Raw genomic sequence first — 24,591 nt, forward strand, 5'->3', positions numbered from 1 at the left:
ACCGGGACCGAGGCCCGTCTGCCCCAGGGCAGTCTGGAATGTGTAAACCACTGACTCTCAGTGTCCTCAGTTAGGGGAGGTAAGACCTTATGACTCATTAGCTGGCTGTAAATTGCTGAGATTGTTTGGCCTTGTTTAATAATTTTTCACCGTTTCCTTTATTCCACTGGCCAAGGGATTGTCCTAGCTTCTTCTTACCCTGCTTCTAAACAGTTAACCCAATAAGGACAAAAGGAACAGATGTCTTTCTTGAGCTATCCAGCTTTATTTAATTGCTTGTTTCCCCCCCCCCCTTTTGATTTATTACAGAAAACTTCCCAAAAGGACACACTAGGATTAATTGGAAATGTTAAGATTGCCCAAGAAAGGATTACAGAGGTTTGATCAAGTTCAGGATGAGGAAACCTACCTGCAGAATTTAGCCGTCCAGAGAAATGCTTCTGCCTTTTTTGAGAAATATGATCGGAGTGAAGTGCAGGAGTTGCTGACCATTGCACTGGTGAGCTGGCTGTCGGGCAAGGAGGACGTCCACCTCCAAATGGACTCCCCGAGCGGGATCATGAGCCACCTGAACAACGTGGGCTTCAACACGACCATCCTGCTCATGCCCGTGGACCCCACCGCCCTCCTAGACTACAGAGAGGTCCACCAGATCATCAGGGAGTTGGCCATTGGAATTTACTGCTTAAATCAAATCCCTGGCATCAGTTTAGAGGCTAATTATGACCAGAGCTCCTCTTGTCAATTACCTCCGGCTTATTTTGATACCAGAATTGGGCAGATTCTGATCAACATCGACTACATGCTGAAAGCGCTGTGGCACGGGATCTACATGCCCAAGGAAAAGCGGACCCGGTTCTCCGAACTGTGGCGAACCATCCTGGACATCGACCCGGAGGGCAAGGCGCAGACAAATAAAGATATCTTTGCAGAGTTTAGTTCAGCAGGTAAGAGAATTTAACGCATTTTATAAATGACGTAAGAATTGAAGTTAAGACCCTAGTCAGTGAAGGAGAACCTTTTGAGCTGGGTGTGTCAGCATTTTGAAAAACCCTAACTTAACTCTGGTGCCGTGTCACATATAGAAATTTTTTGATATTTGCAACCATAGTAAAACAAAGATGTATATTTTTGATATTTATTTTACATATTTAAATGCCATTTAACAAAGAAAAATCAACCAAAAAAATGAGTTCATGTGTCACCTCTGACACGCGTGTCATAGGTTCGCCATCACTGCCCTAGCTGGTTTGGCTCAGTGGATAGAGCATTGGTCTGTGGACTCAAGGGTCCCGGGTTCGATTCCAGTCAAGGGTACATGCCCAGGTTGCGGGCTGGCTCCCCAGTAGGGGGCGTGCAGGAGGCAGCCAATCAATGATTCCCTGTCATCATTGATGTTTCTCTTGAATTGAAGTTAAGCATAAATAATGTGCATGAGCAATCGAAGCTGTGGTGTTTTAATAGCATTTGGTTTCATGGGTATTTATTCTTGACTTACCAAATTTTTAAATTCCTCTCTTCCAATGGCCATAATTCTCTAAATGCCTGTGTATAAACGACAGATGCCACTGAACCCTGGAGCATCCCCTTTAGCATGTTCAGTGTTTTTATTGAATCTTTAAAAATTTTTTTTCCTGGTTTCTTTGCAACAGGCCAAGTGGAATGGGGAGGGGAAGGGGGAATGTGTGGGACTGTGTCCAGTGGCTTTCATTAACCAAATATACATTGTGGTTCTAAGCTGCTTTTTCAAGCCTAGATTAAGGGTAACATTATCAATGGCAATATTCCGTCTTTATTTTATTTTTTAATTACAGTTTGCATTCTATATTATTTTGTATTAGTTGCAGATGTACAGCACACTGGTTAGACAATCATGTACTTTACAACGTGGTCCCCCTGATATTTCCAGTGCCCACCTGGCACCTTACACAGTTACTACAATATTATTGTCTATGCTAGAGGCCCGGTGCACGAATTCGTGCATGGGTGGGGTTCCTTGGTCTGGCTGGTGATCGGGCCTATGAGGGCATCTCGCCCAGTCCTGATCGGGGCTAATCAGGGCCGGCCGGCCGGCGTGGGGGAGGGACCGCAGGAGGTTCTGATCAGGGCAATTGGGGCCCGGCTGGCCAGGGAGAGGGGCCATGGGAGGTTGGCTGTCTGGGGGGAGGGGCCGCGGGAGGTTGACTGTGGGAGCCCACTGACCACCAAGGGGCAGCTCCTGCGTTGAGCGTCTGCCCCCTGGTGGTCAGTGTGCATCATAGCGACTGGTGGACCGGTTGTTCCAGTCGTTCGGTGGTAACGGTTGCTTAGGCTTTTATATATGTAGAATTCCCTGTGTTGTGCTTTCTATCCCTGTGACTGTTTTGTAACTACCAATTTGTACTTCTTAATCCCTTCATAAATGCAACTTAAAACGATATTATAACTGACAAGAAAGTCCTTAATTTCATGATAAATCGGGAGAAAATGTAACATAGGAGATTTGTCATATATAACAGAGTAAAATCAAGTTTTGATTCTCATTCTATTTATCATGGTTAGCAGGCAAGTTCCTTAAGGATTGTATATGTTTCTCTTCTGTTATCAGCAAAACCAAGAAACATGTAATATAGATTTGAAAAGCAAATTGCACTGTTAGCCTAAGGAAGAAGCGGACTCCTGGGTAAAGGGAGGTCACATTTTCCTGTTCTTCCATATTTTCCCTGATTTAACGACGGGATTTACACTATTGTTTCCATGGTATTGTGTTTCTTTTCCTTTAGAGAGAATGAAAATCGCCTGGCCAGCATGGCTCAGTGGTTGAGCATTGACCTATGAACCAGGAGGTCATCTGTGAACCAGGAGGTTCGATTCCCAGTCAGGACATATGCTTGGGTTGTAGGCTCGATCCCCAGTAGGGGGTGTGCAGGAGGCAACTGATCAATGATTCTCTCTCATCATTGATGTTTCTATCTCTCTCCCCTCTTCCTTCCTCTCTCGGAAATCAATAAAAAATATATATTTTTAAAAAATAAATAGCCAAAACCAGTTTGGCTCAGTGGATAGAGCGTCGGCCTGCGGACTGAAGGGTCCCGGGTTCGATTCCAGTCAAGGGCATGTACCTTGGTTGCGGGCATATCCTCGGTGGGAGATGTGCAGGAGGCAGCTGATCGATGTTTCTAACTATCTCTCTCCCTCCCTCTCTGTAAAAAAATCAATAAAATATATTTTTAAAAAATAAATAAAAATAAACAAATAAATAAAGAGAATGGAAATCTATTGTTTTATTAAATCTATTATTTTTAATTCTACACCTGTCCATCTTTCTTTTTCTTTTTAATATATTTTATTGATTTTTTTACAGAGAGGAAGGGAGAGGGATAGAGAGTTAGAAACATCCATCAGCTGCCTCCTGCACACCTCCTACTGGAGATGTGCCCACAACCAAGGTACATGCCCCTGACCGGAATCAAACCCAGGACCTTTCAGTCCGCAGGCCGACGCTCTATCCACTGAGCCAAACCGGTCAGGGCTGTCCATCTTTCTTTACCCTGCTTAGTTACCCATTGTCTGCCTGCTTTTCACTGTAACAGTTTTTATTGGCATTTCATGATCCCTCCCCTGTCTTGTTAGGACTTTGATCATGAAGCCTTGTGTTCGACCTGTCACTCTATAAACTGTTTCTCTTTCCCTGTGAAGGTTTGATTGACATTACAAAGGACCCAGACTTTGACGGAATCTATGACGAGGACATGAATGAAGACCCAACATACAACCCCAACTCCCCTGAAGAGACCGCGGTATTCATGAAATACGCCGAGAATATTCTGCTGAAGTTGACCTTCAGCACCACGCAGATTCAGCAGTATGAGAACGTGTTTGTGTTCGACACAGCCTACTGGCTCACCAATGCGATCAAATGCACCCAGGACTGTCTCGACATCTGTACCTACCAGCGGCTACAGCAGAGGCTGTACCTTCAACAGAAGGTGATTCAGAAACACTTTGAGAAGAAAAAAGAAATCAGAAGAGGGATCGGATACCTGAAGTTAATATGTTTCCTGACCCCGTTTCTCCTGAGTTTGAAGAAGAAGATGAAAGTCCCCTATCTGAGCAGCCTGCTGCCGCCCTTCTCCGGTGAGCAGCACCCCAAGTCACATGTTACTGACAGACACATGACCACTTCCTATGTACACTGAATTGTGTTTTAGTGTGTGAGTCCAGGCATGTCACCTGGCTGTGGCCTGTTAGAAAGAAAAAAAGATATAATGCCTCCCAGGTAATGAAGTAGACTTGGTCTTTGTACACAGTGCTTGGCATATATTCACACCAGTTACAAGAGCTATTGGGAGACTTGAAGCAAGTTCTGAGAAACTGGGAAATGTGCCATGTTTATGATGGGACCTCACTGAGGACACATCATGGCTCACCCAGATCACTCTAGAAAGCCAGTGCACTTCCACTCAAACCCTGTCATGCCCTGGCTGGTTTGGCGCAGGGGATAGAGCGCCATCCGCAGACTGAAGGGTCCCGGGTTCCATTCCGAGCACGGGCATGTACCTTGGTTGCAGGCTCCAGGTCCTGGCCGGCGCGTGTGAGAAGCGATCAATTGATGCGTCTCTCTCACATCGATATTTCTCTCTGTCTCTCCCTCTTCCTTCCACTCTCTCTAAAAATCAATGGAAAAATGTCCTCAGATGAGGATTAAAAACCAAAAAAATCTGTCATGTTTCTCACGAAAGTTTAGAAATTGATTCTGAAATTAATATGGAGTATTGAAGGATCATGGATGGTCTGACATTGCAGAAAAAGAGATGAAAACATTTTATTTTTTAAAAATGTAGATTTTTATTAATTTCAGACAGGAAGGGAAAGGGAGAGGGAGAGAGAGAGAAACATCAGTGATGAGAATCATCAGTCGGCTGCCTCCCGCACGCCCTACATTGAGGATAGAGCCTGCAACCCGGGCATGTGCCCTGACCGGGAATCGAACTGTGACCTCCTGGTTCTGGGTCAGAAAACATATTTTGAAACGTTACTATATGGCTCTGTAATTAGCACAAAGACCAATGGAAGAGACGAGAGAGCTGAAATAGGCGCATGCTTCCATGGAGTCTGCCAGGAATGAGGTGCAAGCTGTTCCTCCCACCCAAGTGAAAACACAATTTAGGTATTTTCCTTGGTGCCCGAGCCTGTGAGCTTTCTATGTAGATGGCAACGTTTCAGTAGAAACTTGCAAATCACTGAGTGAAAAGGTGTGTCATAAGCATTCCAGTGGTGAAGAGGATCGTATCTGTGAACTGTGTGAAGACGGGTTCCTGGCAGTGCTTGTCGGGGGCCGGGGTGAGGGACGGTGAGGGTGAGGAGCCGAGAGGCCGCACTCACAGGGGACGTAGCTCTAGCTGCAATGTCTTAGCACTTAGATGAGTAACAGCAATGCGCGCACAGTTCATGTTCACAGTTCGTTCCAGGTGGTGAGATCAGGTTGCTGTGCTCATCTTTGTGGTTTTCTGTGTGTCCCTTTGACATTCCCCAAATGACATTATGTACTTTCCATGGATGAAACCATATTCTGCTAACAGGTCAAAGTATTGAACAAACCTAATCCTTGCTGAGATTTTAGAAAATTATTTTTTAAAATAAATGTTTTATGTGTGGTTTTATTACTTTCCAGAGAAGTGGGCTGGTTATTTTTGTCATGTAAGAGATACCCACTTATTTTGAGTTCTGGTAAGATTTTGTTCATTTAACCAAAGATTCTCTAAGGCACAAAGTTTCAAATCTTTTCTGATGATTGGAGGTATGATATTAGTATTGAGCTCACACATAAAAATCAGTAAGTAGAATAATGTTCTGACTATCCTTTTAGAATGTCTGTACAATGAAACTACAGAAAATGCCCCAAAATGTATGACATAAATACATTTTAATGTTTAAAATATACACCAAGAGCATAAATAATGGCATAGAATTTCATGGCCAAGTTTTTCACTTCGTGTGGGTTTTTTCACTTTGTTTGGAGAACCTAGATTTCCAAAAGATGGTTGTTTACTTGCCCTTTTCACTTTTTAAATCAAAGTTTGTTTTCCTTTTTTGGAGATGACAAGGTCAAGACCGAGAGAGAACTGCCTCCGTTTATTTACGGACCAGATTTTAAGTGCCAGAGCTTCCAGTACACAAAGCATCAGTATTTCCATGTTCACGGAGGGATTGAATTCGATATCACCACGCCTATGATCGAGACTGCGTTGGAAGTTTTTCAGGTGTGAACGATTATTGTTCATGAGATGGTTTATCGTTTCAAGGCTCTCTCGTCCTAGTCTCCGCTCAGACAGCCTCTGTTGGAGGGGGCCCTCGGCAGCCCTCGAAATGATGATGTTTCCCTCTCACTCATTTTCCCAGACAGTGTGTGACGTGTATGAATTAGGCGCCAACTGCGCCTAAGGTACCACGTCAGGTGTCAGAGAGAAAGTGGGAAGTAGCTGAGTACAGCTCTCATCCTCACAGGTGGTCGGGCCTCTCACGGGCAGCATCAGCCCAGGACACTTGGCCAAACAGTGAGTGGGAGTCCCTGGCCACGCACTGCACGGCCTCCCGTTTTGCTCAGAGGTGCTTGTTGGAGCGGAGGGCCTCCGGAGCAGCGGTCGCCAACCTTCCGGACCTCCCGGACCACCAGTGGCCCAGGGACTGCCGGGTGGCGACCGCTGCGCTAGAGTTTGGGAATAATAATTCTTCCTTTGGAATGTAGTCTAAATTTTACACATTTCTATTGTCATTGCTCTTCAACCTTTCCTGTGTCTTTTCTTTTACATTTTTTTCTCATTCCCAGAGTAGGGATCTGGTACATACAGTTATTATTAGGGTCTGAGGGGATATTGTGTTTTTTTTAAATTGTCATTTGCATGTATAAAATTTCATCTAAAAGATATCACAATCGTTGAGATTTGTTGAAAGATTTTTTTTTATTTTTTACTAACATAACTCATATTTTAGGACAATTTGGAAAAAATACAGGAATGTGCCGCTAGCACATTTGCAGAAGATTCCGGATACAAAGAGTATTACTCCATCCCGGTCATGGAATTGAACGGAAAGAGGTGAGGACGCTCAGTTGTTCCTCCCAGCAGCCACCGCTGTTGAAAGTGAGCAGAAAACAGACACGTGTCCGATTCCAAGGCTTAGCTTACAACCCGATGCTGGAGGCCTTAGAACAAGAACAACCCCCATGCATGACACACGGACCCAACAGAGTACTGGAAGTTGTATGTATTCCCGCTCTGTGAAGCACTGTGTAGCGGTCCTTAGAGATGGTCGCTTTAGTGAACGTCGTCTGGTCTGCACAGCTCTTTACGTCCTAGAGTGTATGGGCCTTGATGGGAGAGCCTTCTGAGTGGGACCCAGGCTCCCCGCCCCTCGATTCCAGTGAGTGAGGCGAACCCCTAGTGATGGGGTGGCCCCTCCACAAGCCTGGGCCCCTGGAGAAGAGGCAGGGCCCGCCCCCACCCCTGGCCCTGTGCTTGCGAGGTGTGGGAGGGAACAGCCTTTAGCTGACAGCCTCGCGTCCTGGTTTCCTCTGTTAGGGATGACGGTGTTCAGGAAGGATGGCAACCTCAGATACGTGGTCCTGGTCCTCAGACATGCCTGCATCTGTGCAGAGACCTCTATACTCAAACAAGCGGTCAGAGGACAGGTCAAGGCAGGGGAACCAGCCTCTGCCGGGTCAGAGCAGAGGGCTTCCCTAAGATCTTCTGTTCACTGACCCCTGGGGCCTGTGACCCTCCCCCACCCCCAGCTCCTGGACAAGGAATGCCCCGAGTGTAGTCAGTCCCCGACTCACCTCCCTGAAAATGTGCGAATGGAGCGGGCTTCCCAGCACCCCCAGGGGAACTGATGGCCGCTAAGCAGCAAGCGAGGAGCCATGGGAGGGGCCGCCGTCAGGACCACTGTATCCACAGCTCCGACTGGTTGCATCTGAAGCAGAACCCAGGTGGCAGGAGAGGCTCCCACTGGCGGAGGTGGAGTGGGCCCGAGGCGCCCCCCGCAGGAACAGGGGTGGCAGACGGGAGAAGACTGCCTCTCCCTTCCCCCTGGGAAGGAGCCCGCAGCAGGGGCGCCCCAGGGTTTGTGACTCCCCTCCAGACTGAGCGGCCTGGGCTCTTGTCTACCTGCAACTCAGGCCCTGAGGGTGGGGATTCCCTGTCCCTGTTGCAGGGAGTACACACCGTTCCAGGGCTCACCCGAGGCAGGTTCTTTTTTTAAATATATTTTTGCTGGTTTCAGAGAGGAAGGGAGAGGGAGAGGGGGAGAGAGAGAGAGAGAGAGAGAGAGAGATACCAATGATAAGAGAGAGTCATGGATCGGCTGCCTCCTGCACACCCCACACTGGGGATCAAGCCCGCAATCCAGGCATGTCTTACCTTGGCCCCCTGGTTCATAGGTAGATGCTCAACCATTGAGCCACACCAGCCGGGCTCAAGGCAGACTCTTGAGAAAGTACATGGAGGCATAATTACATTCAAAGAGTTCATATATACATTGGTAAAAGGAAGGTAAGAGAGGTTCAAAGGTAAACCCAGAACCTCTTCAAGCCAGAGTTCTAGCTTCCAGTGACTTAGCAATGTCCCTGGCCACTGGCCCGAGTAGCACAGAGTCCATCAGAAGGCCCAATATGGAGAAGACACTTGTTATAGAAAGACTTGATTAACAGCCATTGATAACCATGTTATTAAATGCTTATCAAGTACACTTTCAACTAGTTTTGTATTTAATTGTTATAAAATGTAAAGTTTTACCAGCATATAAAAAAATAGCAAATCAAAGTCAGAAAAACTTATCTTTAAAAAAAATTTTTTTTTTAAATAGCTACTATGTGATCAGTTTTGAACTGGAAACATTCTATCAGCAGCTGTATAAGACGCAGTGGTGGGGAGCCATCAACGAAATAGTCAACAACCTGCGACCCAAGAGACTCCCGCTCACAGACACCCAATTACACGAGCAATTTAAGAAGAAATTTGGTTTCAAGAAAGCTATGAAGTGCAAGGTATGTCCGTAATGACCACATGATTTTGTGTAAGAAGTTATATATCACAGTCAAGTGTATGTCTCAAATTTTCATCTCAGGGTCAAATCACAGCTTACGTAAAGTTTCCCACATGAAATGAGAATCCCACATGTTACCGCCTAGAAAGCTCTGGATTGCACATCTGGCATGATTACCAAGCAGCCTGTTCATGAACTGGATTGTGGTTAATATTAATAACTAGAGGCCCAGCGCGCGAACTCACGCGAGACTCAGCCCGGCCGCGCCACGAGACCCATCAATGCACCTCCTCATTTGGTCATTATGGCGTTACAGCCACCGGCCTTTTATAATATAGGTGGCTAATATTTATTAAGTGCTAATTGTGTGTGCTAGGCATTATTATAAATCCTTTCAACACACCTTTCAAGGTACCCGTGGTCTGGTCACCACTCCTATTTTACAAACGAGAAATCCGAGGTGCAGCCAGCTACGGAGCTTCCCACATTACATGGCTCCCACCTGGTGGAGCCTGCTTCCCTGGGAGCTGAACCCAAGCGCAAACGCAGCATCCTGACCAGATCTCTGCACTTGCTTCAGCCTCGATGACTAGCATCTCAGCTGGTGTCTTAGGTGGTGAGCTCACCAGTTTCAAAGACTACACTGGCATTTACCGACCATTTATTTGTTTTAATGTCTATACATTAAAAAATTTAATAACCTGCTAGTTTAACTCTAAAATATTAAGTAGTTGGAATGTCTCAAAGAAAAGTGTCACAGTCTGGCTGGTGTTGCTCAGTGGTTGAGCGTTAACCTATGAACCAGGAGGTCAGGGTTTGATTCCTGGTCAGGGCACAGGCCCGGGTTGTGGCCTCAATCCCCAGTGTGGGGCGTGCAGGAGGCAGTCAATCAGTGATTCTCTCTCATCATTGATGTTTCTATCTCTCTCTCTCCCTTTCTCTCTGAAATCAATAAAAAAAATATTTTTAAAAAGTGTGACATTTTTACATTTTCATTTTAAGACCTAGAGCAAAGAACACTAACTGTATTTCTTTCTCTTTTTTTTAGTATTAATCATCTTTATTGTTCTAAGGTTTCGATAGCTGTAGATTTTGAGTTTCGAGACTTCTGCATTAGAATGATATTCTTAAATCAGAGAGAAGGAACCCAATGCTCTCCCTTTGCTGTTAAAGTATTTCAGAAAGATGTTTGTCCACCGCATTTTGCTCGTCTCTAAAGAAGAAAGACCTGCAACCTCTCCCTAAAAAGGGGGGAGGAGGGTGTAGGTGGACTTCCCAAAAATAAGGTTTCGGGTTCTTGATGTTCCTCTAAGGGCTCTAACAACTTTAATCGGTGCCCAGTGAGGCACTTTCCTCAAGGATCCTGGTGGAAATTCCACTGACACTGGGCACAGGAATGTGAGGGGGAACATAGTTCGCTGCCTTGTAGCCCTGAAGCGAACTCTGGCCTCGCTGATGATTCTCAGAGCATCCCCTTCGGCATGAAGTCTGCGGTGGAGAAAGGGCTGTCCGCGGTCTTCCACACGTTCAGCCGCAAGACCTCCAGCTCCACGATCAACGTGTCGGACGAGGCGGGCTACGCCATCTTCCACCACGCCGCCCTGCACAACCGCGTGCCCATCATCTGCCAGCTGTGCAAAGCCAACTTCAACGTCAACCAGCGGCGCTTCATCATGTTCAGCCAAGGTGCCGCCTCGGTTTCAATCGTACAAAAGGGCCGAGAGGGCTTTCTTTTTCTTACCCCTTATTCAGCATTAAGAATGCATGTCGAGCCCGGACGGCGTGGCTCAGTGGTTGAGTGTTAACCTAGGAACCAGGAGGTCACAGTTCTATTCCCAGTCAGGGCACAGGCCCGGGTTGCAGGCTCCTTCCCCAGTGTGGGGCCTGCAGGAGGCAGCCGATCGATGTTTCTCTCTCATCATTGATGTTTCTCTCTCCCTCCCTCTCCCTTCTTTTCACTCTCAAAATCAATAACATATTAAGAGAGAGAGAGAGAGAGAGAGAGAGAGAGAGAGAGGGAGAGAATGTGTGTGAATTTTAGAGCAAGACTACTCTGTGGTATTGGTTCCTGTGCCGTTTCTTCCAGGGGGTCCCCTTATGTTGCCTGAGGATCACGTGTTGCTCTCTTACCTGCTGTGATTGGTCGACCCTGTCTCCCTCACTTGAATGTAACCTCCGGAAATGGGCAATGATTTGGTTCACTTGTTGGTCATGGTGCCCAGGGCCCAGAAGGAAGCCTGGCAGGGTGGGTGCTCGGGAAATCCTTGCTGGGAGAATGCCTGGATGTAGGCGCGCGGGGCAGCATTTGAAAACCGCTGGCAGAAAGACAGCGGCTCCCTGCAGGGGTCAGAGGGCAGGCAGGAGGGCACTGGAGATCCGGGCGGAACCTCCACTGCTTGTGCCGGGCTCTCCGCCTGGATGGACGGTGTCTCCCACCACCTGAACTTAGGCTACGTTACAGCAAACATCCTCTAGAATAATAGGTTTAGGATGCGTGACCCCTTGGAGGCTACCCCTGTGTAAACTGTGAAGAGTAATTTCCCTGGTTACTAGCTACACCCCCATACTTGCATATTCTTTGGAGTATATTGAACCGAAGTGGAAATGACGGAAGTTGAAGCTGCAGGTGGAGGCCGAGGGGAGCCGTGGGGGAAGCCCTGGGAGTGGCGGGTGCATTGCTGCTGCCAAGGTCGCCATTTCGGCTAGCGCTCAGCAAGCTGTGTCCCATCTGCACTCACCAAGGAGAGCGCTCTGCCCTCAGCCTGCTGACTACGGATTCGTTCTGTGCTCTGTCACTATAATTAAGGTGCTTGGATGCTAAGATGCCTCTATTGCTCAATTAAAATATTCAATCATTGTTTTTTAAAAAAAAGAGCACACATTCAGTCACGTTTAAATGCAATGGGTAGTTATTATTCAAAGATGTGTTATATTTTAAGTCCTTTCGGTGTGAAAAAAAAGAAAGTTGGCAAATTAGAATCTCTCATTCATCCTGTTACTACTTAAATTTCCACTGGCTGAGAATTGGGTAGTTTTCTTTTTAAATATATTTTTAATGATTTCAGAGAGGGAGGGAGAGAGAGAGATAGTAACATTGATGATAAGAGAGAATCATGGATCGGCTGCCTCCTGCATGCCCCACACTGGGGATCGAGCCTGCAACCCGGGCCTGTGCCCTTGACTGGGAATGGAACCGTGACCTCCTGGTTCATAGGTCGGCGCTCAACCACTGAGCCACGCCGGCTGGGCTGGGTAGACGTTGAAGCATGTTGAGCAATGCTGGCAACGTCTGCTACTACTTAACCAGCACAAAACTGCTTCAACGGTGCTTCTGACCCACCACTGGAGGGGCAGCGAGATGTCAGATGCACACAGTATGCCCAGGTGCTTGGCCCAAGGCTATCCCTAGTCCGGGCTCACATCACCTGTGTCTGAGCACCGTCTTTCTGTCCTTCTCCATACGAGTCTGTTTTGGCTAATTTAGGAAACTGCTCTATATTAATCATCCTATTCCTATGTGTGTTTCTCTTTAAACAGAGTCATCAAAAACGGACGGAAAAAAAGAAAGAAATGGTAAGACAGAAGTAAAGTGCTTGGTGCATTTTAGAACGTTATTGCACATGTTAAAACTTGTCTTAGGGCCTGTAGTCTCCACAGTGCTCCGTCTCAGGAGAGTGTCACAGGATGGTGTTTCATATGCACTTTGAAATGTGAGCTTTTTCTCCCCCTGGTTAGTTATTCATACTCCAAGAAGTTTGTTTTTTCCGTTTTTTAACTGTGAAATTTGTAGTCACCTCTACCTATTTTTAGAAAATCAGATCCAAAAGTCGGTTTTATACCTTACCAGGGGTCCTCAAACTATGGCCCGCGGGCCACATGCGGCCCGCCGGAAACATTTATCCGGCCCGCCGGGTGTTTTTGCCGCCGCTGCCTGTCCTGCTTAGCAGCCGACTCGTCCCGGGCCCGCAGTGGGCATGTGTGGAATGTCTGAGGGACAGGGAACTGGCCCCCTGTTTAAAAAGTTTGAGGACCTCTGCAAACAGACAAAGCCCAGTTCATGGTACTTCGATGTGCTGCCACCTAGTGACCGTAACCATCGGAGGTCAGGACAGTGGGCACATCCCAGGGGAGGCCCCACAGGACCAGCCGGAGGGGGCGGAGAGGGGAGGGGTGATGCCACAGGAGCCGGGGAAAGGAACCCAGTTAGAGACGAAGATGTGGTCCATTCACCCTGAGAGGTGAGGCGAGAATTGAAAGACACCCACCGGATTTAGGGGCAGAGAGGCCTGTGGAAGCAAAGGGAAAATAAACAAGAAATAGCTTATTTTATCACAGAAACTACTGACCACATTGACTTAATTTTTCAACTACTTCGTATTTTCAATGTTGCTTATTGCTAACTTTCAAGGAAGTATTACTTGGTAATGGCCTGGCAGCCCGAGTGAAGTAAGTCCATGCAGAATTGCCTTCAGTCACGCTCTCAGTGCTTCTCTCGAAGCTTGTGTCCCGCACGCGGCTGAGCTCTGTGGCCGGGCACCAGCACGGCCTGTTCCCGGGCCTGCTGGGCCTCAGGCCCCTGAAGGCAGTGCCCGTCCATCCCAGGTCCGACGCCTCTGCACCTGGCCGCGCAGGCCTGCTCCCTGGAGTCCACCACCTGCCTCCTCTGCTTCAAGGCCGACTATACGCTGCCCGAGAAGCGGGGCTGGATGCCCATCCACTTCGCCGCCTTCTACGACAACATCTGCATCATCATGATCCTCTGCAGGAAGGACCCCAGTCTGCTGGAAGCGGAGGCGACGGCCGAGTAAGTCACCGAGCCTTTGCAGACGTGCGCCCCGCGCTGCCGGCTCGCCCCGCCCGCGGGCCGGAGAGAGGCTGGGGGAGTGAGCCGGACCTCCTCCACCGCCGTCGGGCAAGGGTGACAGAAAGGAGAGGTGGCTTCCTGTGTGTGCGCGGTCACGATACCACATCCCATGTCCCCGGGGTTCCAGGAACCAGTGCACGCCGCTGCTCCTCGCGGCCACGTCAGGAGCGCTGGACACCATCAGATACCTGTTCTCTCTGGGGGCCAACTGGAGGAAGACGGACACCAAGGGCAACAACATCGTCCACCTGTCCGTGCTGACCTTCCACACGGAGGTGCTCAAGCACATCATAGAGCTCCATCTCCCCGAGCTTCCCGTTTGGAAAACTCTGGTAGGTGAGTAGAGAACACACAATCTCTTTATGAAAAAACCAGAGGCCTGGTGCACGAAATCCATGCAGGGTAGGGTCCCTGGGCCTGGCCTCCCCACCTCCTCCTTCCCTCGCTCCCTCAGCACCCCGCTGCCACCACTGGCCGCCTGCTATGTTCCACGCCGCCCCCTGGTGGTCAGTGTACATCATAGTGAACGATCAAACTCCCGCTGTTCCTGTTGAACTTCTGAGTGGACAATTTGCATATTAGCCTTTTATATATATAGATGTTCTGACTATTATTCAGGTTAATTCATGATACTCTGAGATGGGGCAAATAAAATGCAGGAATACATGCATTGTACTTTAAATATGTAAAAACCGTGAAAGCCCTAGCCAGTTTGGCTCAGTGGATAGAGCTTCGGCCTGTGGACCAAAGGGTCCTGGGATTGTCTCTGGTCAAGGGCATGTACCTTGGTTGTAGGCTCCTCCTCAGCCCAGGCCCTGGTCAGGGCACGTGCAGGAGGCAAACAATCATGTGTTTCTCTCACATCAATGTTTCTCTCTGTCTTTCCCTCTCTCTTCCACTCTCTCTAAAAATCAAGGGGAAAAATATCCTTGGGTGAGGATTAAAATAAATAAATACATAAGTATATGAATACATGCATACATAAATAAAAAATCATGAAATAAAAAATGTTAGATTAAAACCAGAAATAGCCAAACTGGTTTGGCTCAGTGGATGGAGCATCAGCCTGCGGACTCAGGGGTCCCAGGTTCAATTCTGGTCAAGGGCATATACCTTGGTTGTGGGCACATCCCCAGTGGGGGGCATGCAGGAGGCAGCTGATCGATCTCTCTCATTGATGTTTCTAACTCTCTGTCCATCTCCCTTCTTCTCTGTGAAAAATCAATAAAATATATTTTTTTAAAAACAGAAATAAAAATAGCACCAAACTGTATTTTTGTGTGTGTAAGAGTAGCTTTATTTCTAATTAAAGATAAATAACCCAAATAGACTACATTTTACACAATTACATTTATTTTTATGTGCCAATTTTTTCCCAAAGTCCAACCATCCTCTTCTCCATCAAAAAAGCAAATTAAAAAAGTAAAGGAAAGAGGGAGGAAATTAAAGTTTGAGTGGAAAAGATTCCCTCCAATTTATTCCTCACTCCTAATTTTAGAGACAGATTCAGTAACATTTCCCCTCACCATTTGATAAATGTTTTGTGATTTTTGTCCAAATTTGTACTCAGTCTATCCAGAAATATTATAAAGGTGAGGGTTAGTAAGCCAAGTGAATGGACCCATCTAATTTTACTCCTTCCCACTAAAATCACATGGAGGTTAAATGAAAATAACACCAGCAGCAGCAAACATGCATTCAAGAGGAAATAGGAGAGGATGCAACAGAAATAAAATATTTACTAGTAGGCAAGCCTGAGGCCGTGGCTGGTGGGAGAAGCCAAGCCAGGCCAACAGTGGGAGCACGGAGCACCCCGGGCCCACACCCCAAACCCTCCCTGGGCTAAGGACTCGTCGGCAGGGCCCCTCCACAGGCTCCCCAGCAAGGACCCAAGGGTGCTCAGCAGGCCCTGCCGCCCGACAAGCAGGAGACTGGGAGCTGAGCCGAGAGAAGAGCCCGTGGAATGTCAAACATGACAGCGAAGGCACGTCCCGGAATGGAAACTGCCCAGGCCAAGGGGGGGATGCGGGATTCCCAATGGGCCCAAAGAAAACTAAGCTGAAGGTGAAATAGAATAAGAAAATTATTGCTCGGCCAGTGTGGCTCAGTGGTTGAGCATTGACCTCTGAACCAGGAGGTCATGGTTCGATTCCCAGTCAGGGCACAAGCCCGGGTGGTGGGCTCCATCCCCAGTGCGGGCGTGCAGGAGGCAGCCGATCCGCGATTCTCTCTCCTCGTTGATGTTTCTGTGTCTCTCCCTCAAAGAGCGTGGGGTACGTGATGTGTTCGGCACCTCACAGAAGGCCACACGCAGAGGGACTTGAATGGAGGCGATGGTGGTGATGGGGAGATCTCCATTCCTGGCTGCATGTGCCTCGACAGAAGCAGAGCCAGCCCGTGCCCTTCTGTTTGTAAAGCGCTAACACGCGTTTCCTGTGGCTCCCGCCAGAAATGCTGCAGGGCGACAGCTATAAGCGGAAGATGATGGCGGTCATGTCGTTGGAGGTGATTTGCCTGGCCAAGGAGGAGTACTGGCGGTGCATTCTGGACGCAGGTGAGGACAGCGGATGGGCCGGCTTTGGCTTCTGCCGTGGGCTCTATTCCATTCAGTGAGTCACTTTAAGGTCCATTTTCCTTTTCCCCGTGGACCCTGCACAGGATCAAATAACGACAGAAATCCCAGTTCTCTAAAAACGTGCAAGTTTAGCAATGACAGTAAGTTACCACGCTGCTGCTCGGATTTGCTGCTCTTGCTTAGAAATTATCTGTGTTCCGTGTTGGCATGGTTCGCTTTTAAACGAGAAGTCGCCTCTGTGGGCTTCGAGGCAGTCCTGGGCTGGCAGGCAGCTCTGCGTGCAGACGTGGCTAGCTGCGTGCCCTCCCTAAGCCTCATTTCCTCGCTAATCAACCGGTCCCGCCTCCTGGGGCTGTTTGGAGAACAGCGCTGTCCGACGGAACTTTCTAAATTGATGGGACTGTCCTGCCGGCGCTGTCCCACAGTGGCCAGTACTCTCACGTGAATATTGAACGCACGTGAGGTGCTCATAAACATCTGTCGAATGAGGGGGTGAGAAAGTTACTCTGGGGAGTCCGTAACTGTGCTCCTAAAAGCGCGTGCCAACGTTCCACGTGTAAAAGTGAACCACGGATAACAAGCCACGGGGGAGATTACATTTCAGGCAAATAAATAAAGCCCGAATTGTGCCTATTATATCCGCCAGCATTTTGTGTTTGGGGTGTAATGTGCTGTTTTCTTTTTAAAAAATATATATTTCTTTTTTTTTTTTCTTTTCTTTTTTTTAATTTTTTTTAATTAAATCTTTATTGTTCAGATTATTACATTTGTTCCTCTTTTTTTTTCCCCCCCATAACTCCCCTCCTCCCAGTTCCCGCCCCACCCTCCGCCCTCACTCCCCACCCACTGTCCTCATCCATAGGTGCACGATTTTTGTCCAGTCTCTTCCCGCATCTCCCACACCCCTTTCCCCCCCAGGAATAGTCAGTCCATTCCCTTTCTATGTCCCTGATTCTATTATAATCACCAGTTCATTCTGTTCATCAGATTATTTATTCACTTGATTCTTAGATTCACTTGTTGATAGATGCATATTTGTTGTTCATAATTTGTATCTTTACCTTTTTCTTCCTCTTCCTCTTCTTAAAGGATACCTTTCAGCATTTCATATAACACTGGTTTGGTGGTGATGAACTCCTTTAGCTTTTCCTTATCTGTGAAGCTCTTTATCTGACCTTCAATTCTGAATGATAGCTTTGCTGGATAAAGTAATCTTGGTTGTAGGTTCTTGGTATTCATCACTTTGAATATTTCTTGCCATTCCCTTCTGGCCTGCAAAGTTTCTGTTGAGAAATCAGCTGACAGTCGTATGGGTATTCCCTTGTAGGTAACTGAGTTTCTTTCTCTTGCTGTTTTTAAGATTCTCTCTTTATCTTTTGCTCTTGGCATTTTAATTATGATGTGTCTTGGTGTGGTCCTCTTTGGATTCCTTTTGTTTGGGGTTCTCTGTGCTTCCTGGACCTGTAAGTCTATTTCTTTCACCAGGTGGGGGAAGTTTTCTGTCAATATTTCTTCAAATAGGTTTTCAATATCTTGCTCTCTCTCATCTTCTGGCACCCCTATAATTCTGATGTTGGTACGCTTGAAGCTGTCCCAGAGGCTGCTTACACTATGCTCGCATTTTTGGATTCTTTGTTCATTTTGCTTTTCCGGTTGGGTGTTTTTTGCTTCCTCGCATTTCAAATCATTGACTTGATTCTTGCGCTCCTCTGGTCTGCTGTCGGGAGTCTGTATAATATTCATTATTTCAGTCCGTGTATGCTTAATTTCTAGTTGGTTCCCCAATATAAGATCGAGGGTCTCATTAGTTTTCTTGTAGATCTCATTAAGTTTATCGGCGGCTTCTAAACAGTTCTTGAGAGACCTTAAAAGTGTGGTTCTGAACTCTATATCTTCCATTGACAATTTTGTCCTGTTTCTTTGTCTCCGCATTTTGTTATGCTTCCTTGGTGCACCCCCTAGTGGTCTTTGTTCGCAGTCTTATAGTTAAATCTTGATTGTTGTAGCTAATTCCAGGGAGGGTTTGACCTCCAGGCCAAGTGGCTATGAGAATCAGCTGTGTCAGCAGTGAGAGAACTTCTGTCCTCTAGGGAGGTGCTAATCTAGCGTTTGCCTGAGGCTATCCGGCAAAAGCCTCTGTGCAGGGCTTGGGCGGGGCGGGTCGCACAGGATCAACAGGGTGGGCCGGAGAGAGCAGTTATGGCGGCTCTCAGTCCTGTCCCCAGGGGCTCTGCCTCTCTGAGTCCCCGCACCCGCTGCAAAGCTCAGAGAGAAAGCTGCACTCGCTCTGACCGAAGCCAGACAGTCCCGCTTCTCCCGTTTGAGTCTGGGTCCCTAAAGACTCGCCCGTATCTGGAGCTCAGAGTCTGCGACTCCCTCCCGATTGAAAACGCCAACCGCGCCCTCCGCCGCCAGCCCGCTCCGTGCACTCCGCACCTCAGAATTTGACTTCAGCACTGTGCCTCCTCTGAGTGTCCGTATGCGTTTCTCTTTCCTCCTAGTTGTAGGACTTCCACTCAGCCAGCGTTCCTGTGGTTCTGGGTGATGTCCCTTCCGTTTTTTGGTTTCACTTTTGAAGTAGTTGTTCAAAGCAGCAAACTCCGGCGTTAACCTATGCCGCCATCTTGGTTCTCCCTAAAAAATATATATTTCTATTGATTTCAGAGAGAGAGAGAGAGAGAAACATCAACGATGAGAGAGAATCATGGATCAGCTGCCTCCTGCAGGCCCCACAGTGGGGATCGAGCCCACAACCCAGGCATGTGCCCTGACCGGGAATCAAACCCTGACCTCCTGGTTCATGGGTCGACGCTCAAGCCCTGAGCCCCGCCGGCCGGGCTGCTGTGCTGTTTCCTTTCACAGGGAACTGATATAACAAGCCTCCAGCTGAGGCCCGAGTTCCTGTTTCCACCAGGCGGCATGATTTCTGAGCCAGTTCTCCTTAATCAGGCTAAGCTTGCTTTTACTTCAGTTGTTTTTGTTTTTCAGCTGCTTGTCACAATACGGCTGAAACATAATACAGTGCTCACACACCTGCACAGACACTGCCACACACACGCTGGGTGCAATCAACAACACGAACTCTCCTGTATAGCAGCTCAAAGAATGGATTTGTCCATGACCTTAAGCCAGAATTTAGGGTTTCAAAGATGGCTTAGGGTTACCAATAGAAAACGTATGTTCGCGTGCTATGTGAGCATTAAATGTGTGAACAGCCCTAACCAGTTAGGCTCAGCGGATAGAGCGTCGGCCTGCGGACTGAAGGGTCCTGAATTCAATTCCAGTCAAGGGCATGTACCTTGGTTGTGGGCACATACCCAGTAGGGAGTGTGCAGGAGGCAGCTGATCGATGTTTCTCTCTCATTGATGTTTCTAACTCTCTATCCCTCTCCCTTCCTCTCTGTAAAAAATCAATAATATATATATATATGTGTGTGTGTGTGTGTGTGTGTGTGAACAGTGAGAGCTCTCTATATTATAGACATGACAGAAAAGTGCATGTATGTCGTTTTCAGGAATAACTGTATCGGTATGTTATAGAGTTATTTGCTAATTGTTTATATGTCAATGTCCATACACTTATTTATTTATTTATTTTAAAATATGCTTTTATTGATTTCAGAGAGGAAGGGAGAGGGAGAGAGAGAGAGAAGCATCAATGATGAGAGAGAATCATTGATCAGTTGCCTCCTGCACACCCACACTGGGGATTGAGCCCGCAACCCAGGCATATGCCCTTGACTGGAATCAAACCCAGGACCCTTCAGTCCACCAGTCAATGCTCAACCACTGAGCCAACCAGGCCAGGGCCTTAAGCATCATTTAAATCTTATTATGATCCATGGACGACAAGTGGTCACAAAATAATCCATGCTCTTTCTAATCTCTGCTGTAGGCACCATTCCCGCCTTAATCAACCTGTTAAAAGGCTCCAAGATAAAGCTACTGTGCAAGACGGCGGGGCTGCTGAGCAACATCTCCACGCACGCGGACATGGTGCACGCCATCGTGGAGGCGGGGGGCATCCCGGTCCTCATCAACCTGCTGGTGTCGGAGGAGCCCGAGCTGCACTCGCGCTGCGCCGTCATCCTGTACGATATTGCGCAGCTGGAGAACAAGGAGGTCATCGCCAAACACGTGAGTGCCCGTCGGGAGGCATCGTCCCTCATCGAGAAGAAGCTAGAACAGGGCCCGCTGCCCCGCACACCCACCCCGCTGTCCCGGACAGAGAGCCGCGCTCCTTCTCCGGTCCCCTCAAGGTGGAGCCCCTCACTGTGGACACCTGTCCTCTGCCCGCACTGTCTGTGGCCAGTGGGGGGGAGGGTGCTCTCCCCCCGGGGACACCTACTCATGCATCATGGCTCACATCGCAGAGGCCGCCTCGCTTTATTGGAAGTGAGGTTGCCTTCCTGTGTCTGATCTTGAATACTCTTTTTTTTAAAAATATATTTTTATTGATTTCAGAGAGGAAGGAAAAGGGAGAGAGAGATAGAAACATCCATAATGAGAGAGAATCATGGATCGGCTGCCTCCTACAAGTCTCCCACTGGGGATCGAGCCCACATCCTGGGCCTGTGCCCTTGACCAGAATCGAACCTGAGACCTTTCAGTTCACAGGCTGACGCTCTATCCGCTGAGCCAAACGGGCGAGGGCTTCTTCAGTACTCTGCATGATTTCTTTCCTCAATTTAAAATTAGGAAATGCTGTTCACAGTTAAAAACAATAATCTATGTTGCGCAGATACGATCGCCAGTAATGAGCGCACCTGCAGCGGCAGAGATTTCCAAACGGGCTCTGTATTCAACGGATCTTAGGCAGTTGCTCTACTTTTTGATATGTTATTCAATGTTACAGCGAACTGGCAGCCTCGATGGACTTGGGTCTGAAGGAAGCTATTTTAAAATACGTTTGTGGAATACTCACCTTAACAGGACAGCCCACACTGTCCTCGGCACGGTGGCCCTGCCACGCCGGGTGCCATGCCAGTGGACATCTTTGTTATGGGTCGCATCTGCAGCGGCTTGCAGACGTGCGGCTCTCAGTGAGGGCTGCCTGCCGCTCGGATGAAGGCCGTTGTGATTAAGCGAGCTGTTCTCCTTCAGAACGGGATCCCAACGCTGATAAACCTCCTGAAGCTGGACATCGAGAACGTGCTGGTGAACGTCATGAACTGCATCCGGGTCCTGTGCATGGGCAACGTGAGCAACCAGCGAGCCGTGAGGGACCACAAGGGCATCCAGTATCTCATCAATTTCCTGAGCGCCAGCTCAGGTGAGCCTCTATCTGTGCATTATTATTACTGTTATTTTTAATATATGTTTATTGATTTCAGAGAGGAAGGGAGAGAGAGAGAGAGAGAGACACCAATGATGAGAGAGAATCATGGATCGGCTGCCTCCTGCACGCCCCCCACTGGGGATGGAGCCTGCAACCCGGGCCTGTGCCCTGACCGGGAATGGAACCGTGACCTCCTGGTTCAGAGGTCGGCGCTCAACCACGGAGCCACGCCGGCGGGCCGTATACACTGTCCACATTTGACTTTACAACAGGAGAAGCGAATCTGCTGTGTCTTTTTAGTCTTGCTTTTTAAGAGACGTAACTGACTGGCTCTTGAATTCCCCCGCAGACTTGCTGAAGGCCGTGGCCTCGGCCACCATAGCGGAGGTGGCCCGCGACAACAAGGAAGTGCAGAACGCGCTGGCGGCCGAGGGAGTCATCCCGCCGCTGGTGGCCCTGTTCACGGGGAAGCAGCTGAGCGTGCAGGTGAAGGGGGCCATGGCCGTGGAGGCCCTGGCCAGCTACAACCCGTCCATCCAGAGAGCGTTTCTGGAAAACTCCCTGAGTAAATACCTCCTCAAGCTCCTCAAGGTAGGGCCGAAGGCCCAGTGTCCTTTTCCTTAGCCACAGTACTCACTATTGACTTCAGCTCAGTGCACAGAAAACTGAAACCCCTTCTAGAATAAACCTTTTCTAAAATGGGGTGTTCCAGCCCTGCCAGCCTGGCTCGATGGTTGGACATCGACCTATGAACTAGGAGGTCACAGTTCGATGCCCAGTCAGGGCACATGCCCGGGTTTCAGGCTTGATCCCCAGTGGGGGTGTGCAGGAGGCAGCCTATCCATGATTCTCTCTCATCATTGGTGTTTCTCTCTCTCTCTCCCTCTCCCTTCCTTTCTGAAATCAATAAAAAATATATTAAAACAGCTCAGTGATTGAGCATTGACCTATGAACCAGGAGGTCATGGTTCGATTCCTGGTCAAGGCACATGCCGGGGTTGTGGGCTCCATCCACACTAAGGGACCATGCAATGACTCTCATTGATGTTTCTATCTCTCCCTCTGCCTTCCTCTCTGAAATCAATAAAAATATATTTTTTAATATATATATATATACATATATATATATATACACATACATATTAAAGCAGGCATAGAGGGATTTTCAATCCCAGCAACAACACAGCACTGGTAACTCTTACGCAGCCAGCTCTGGGCAGTGAACTTCCACTGGACAGAGAGGCCCTGTAGCCTAAGAGGCCAACCCCAGAACACTGCCACCCAGAGGCTGACCCACAAACTGACTCTTTGCTAAACACAAAATAAGGCAGTCTGGGAAACAAATGCGGCTTGCTTTAAAATAAGGACTGTGGTTTACAACACAGAGGAACAGTGTATCGCAGGGAAACTCAACACTCTCCTGAATACCTGGCAGGTCTAAGGCGAGCCACACTGAAGAATAGAAGAACCGAAGGACCTTCACTACTGCAATATTTTTCTTTTTTCTTTTTTCACCTTTTAACTAAGAAACCAATTTTTTTTCTTTTTTTTTCTTTTTTTTTTCTTTTCCTCTTCTTCTTTTTTTTTTTTTCTTCTTTTTTCCATCACCTGATTTTACCCTTTTAATTACTACCTTCTTATTTTTAACCAGTATTATTACTGCTACCATTTTACCATTTTTTTTTAAAGTGCCATTTTATTTTCTCTTTATTTTATTTTGGGATTAGTGTTCTCCATTCTATTTTCATCGTTATATTATTGGTTGTTTCTAGTTTGCATTCATCTCCAGGGAGCTGTTGCTGGAATTTGTTGGGATTAATGGCTGTTCTATAGGAGTATTCTCCTCATATAAAAAGTCTCTTCCCCTCTTCCACTTCATTCTCTCTTTTCGCTCTTTTTTTTCCTTTTCCTTTCTTTTCTCGCTTTTACTTTCCCCCCTCATTTTTCCCAATTTCATTTTTGCACTCCTTTTTTTGGTCCCTAATTTTCTTTTCTTTTTTCTCTTTTCTCTTTTTCTCTTCCTTCTTCCTTATCCCCTAATTCTCTTAATTCAGGTGGTCACCTTTATTTGGGGTTATTAATATCGTGAATATATTTGTGTATAGTGCCTGGTACGTGGTGCCTTGTTGTGTTGTATTTTGTGCCTTTAAATCAACACAGCAGATCCAAGCAACAGCAACCTCCTGAGCACCACACCCTCTGCTGAGGAACAGCAGCTGTACATGAAACCTCGCCCCACCAGCCAGAAGAGCCACCACAGCTGTGAACAGCACCCACCAGAGGAGTTGCTGCCAACTGAAGAGCAGCTGCTACCGCAACCGCCCGAAGAGGAACCGCAGACCAAGGAGTCACTGCCACCAAGGGAGCAGCCACTGAACGACTCAACGTCTAGATATGTCAGTGAGATCAAACATGGGTAGACAAAGAAACCCCCAAAGGAAAGAGAAGGAGGACTCGCCAGAAAAGCAGCTAAGTAATACAGAGGCATGCAACATGACAGAAAAAGAATTCAGAATAAGGGTCCTAGAGTGCATAAACCGGATGGAGGAAAAAATCGACAACCTCAGCAAGAAGCAAGAAGAAACAGATGAAAAAATCGATAACATATGGAAGAAGCTAGAAGAAACAGATGAAAAAATCGATAACATATGGAAGAAGCTAGAAGAAACAGATGAAAAAATCAACAACTTAAGTAAGACCCAAGAAGATATGAAGAGTGATATAGCTGCAATGAAAAACTCCATTGAAAGTATCAACAGTAGACTAGGAGAAGCGGAGGACCGAATTAGTGATTTAGAAGACAAGGAAGCAAAACACACCCAAAACGTACTGCAACTGGAGAAAAAAAATGAA

At 47.6% G+C, this 24,591-nt stretch overlaps 1 protein-coding gene across 1 annotated transcript in view; it reads left to right on the plus strand.

The window, feature by feature from the left end:
- The first annotated feature begins 328 nt into the window (after nt 1–328).
- The window catches only part of ANKAR (ankyrin and armadillo repeat containing), a 46,097-nt gene continuing 21,834 nt past the window's right edge, over nt 329–24,591 (plus strand). The window contains exons 1-12 of the mRNA XM_036320825.1: nt 329–947; nt 3,679–4,116; nt 6,079–6,242; nt 6,973–7,076; nt 8,842–9,022; nt 10,488–10,707; nt 13,624–13,825; nt 14,013–14,221; nt 16,335–16,439; nt 20,356–20,597; nt 21,564–21,732; nt 22,088–22,329. Of these exons, the coding sequence (XP_036176718.1) occupies nt 347–947; nt 3,679–4,116; nt 6,079–6,242; nt 6,973–7,076; nt 8,842–9,022; nt 10,488–10,707; nt 13,624–13,825; nt 14,013–14,221; nt 16,335–16,439; nt 20,356–20,597; nt 21,564–21,732; nt 22,088–22,329 (2,877 nt within the window). The 5' untranslated portion in view covers nt 329–346. The remainder of the gene's footprint in view (nt 948–3,678; nt 4,117–6,078; nt 6,243–6,972; nt 7,077–8,841; nt 9,023–10,487; nt 10,708–13,623; nt 13,826–14,012; nt 14,222–16,334; nt 16,440–20,355; nt 20,598–21,563; nt 21,733–22,087; nt 22,330–24,591) is intronic.

Source organism: Myotis myotis, unplaced genomic scaffold (assembly GCF_014108235.1).
Source record: "Myotis myotis isolate mMyoMyo1 unplaced genomic scaffold, mMyoMyo1.p scaffold_m19_p_8, whole genome shotgun sequence".
NCBI classification, from domain to species: Eukaryota; Metazoa; Chordata; class Mammalia; order Chiroptera; family Vespertilionidae; genus Myotis; species Myotis myotis.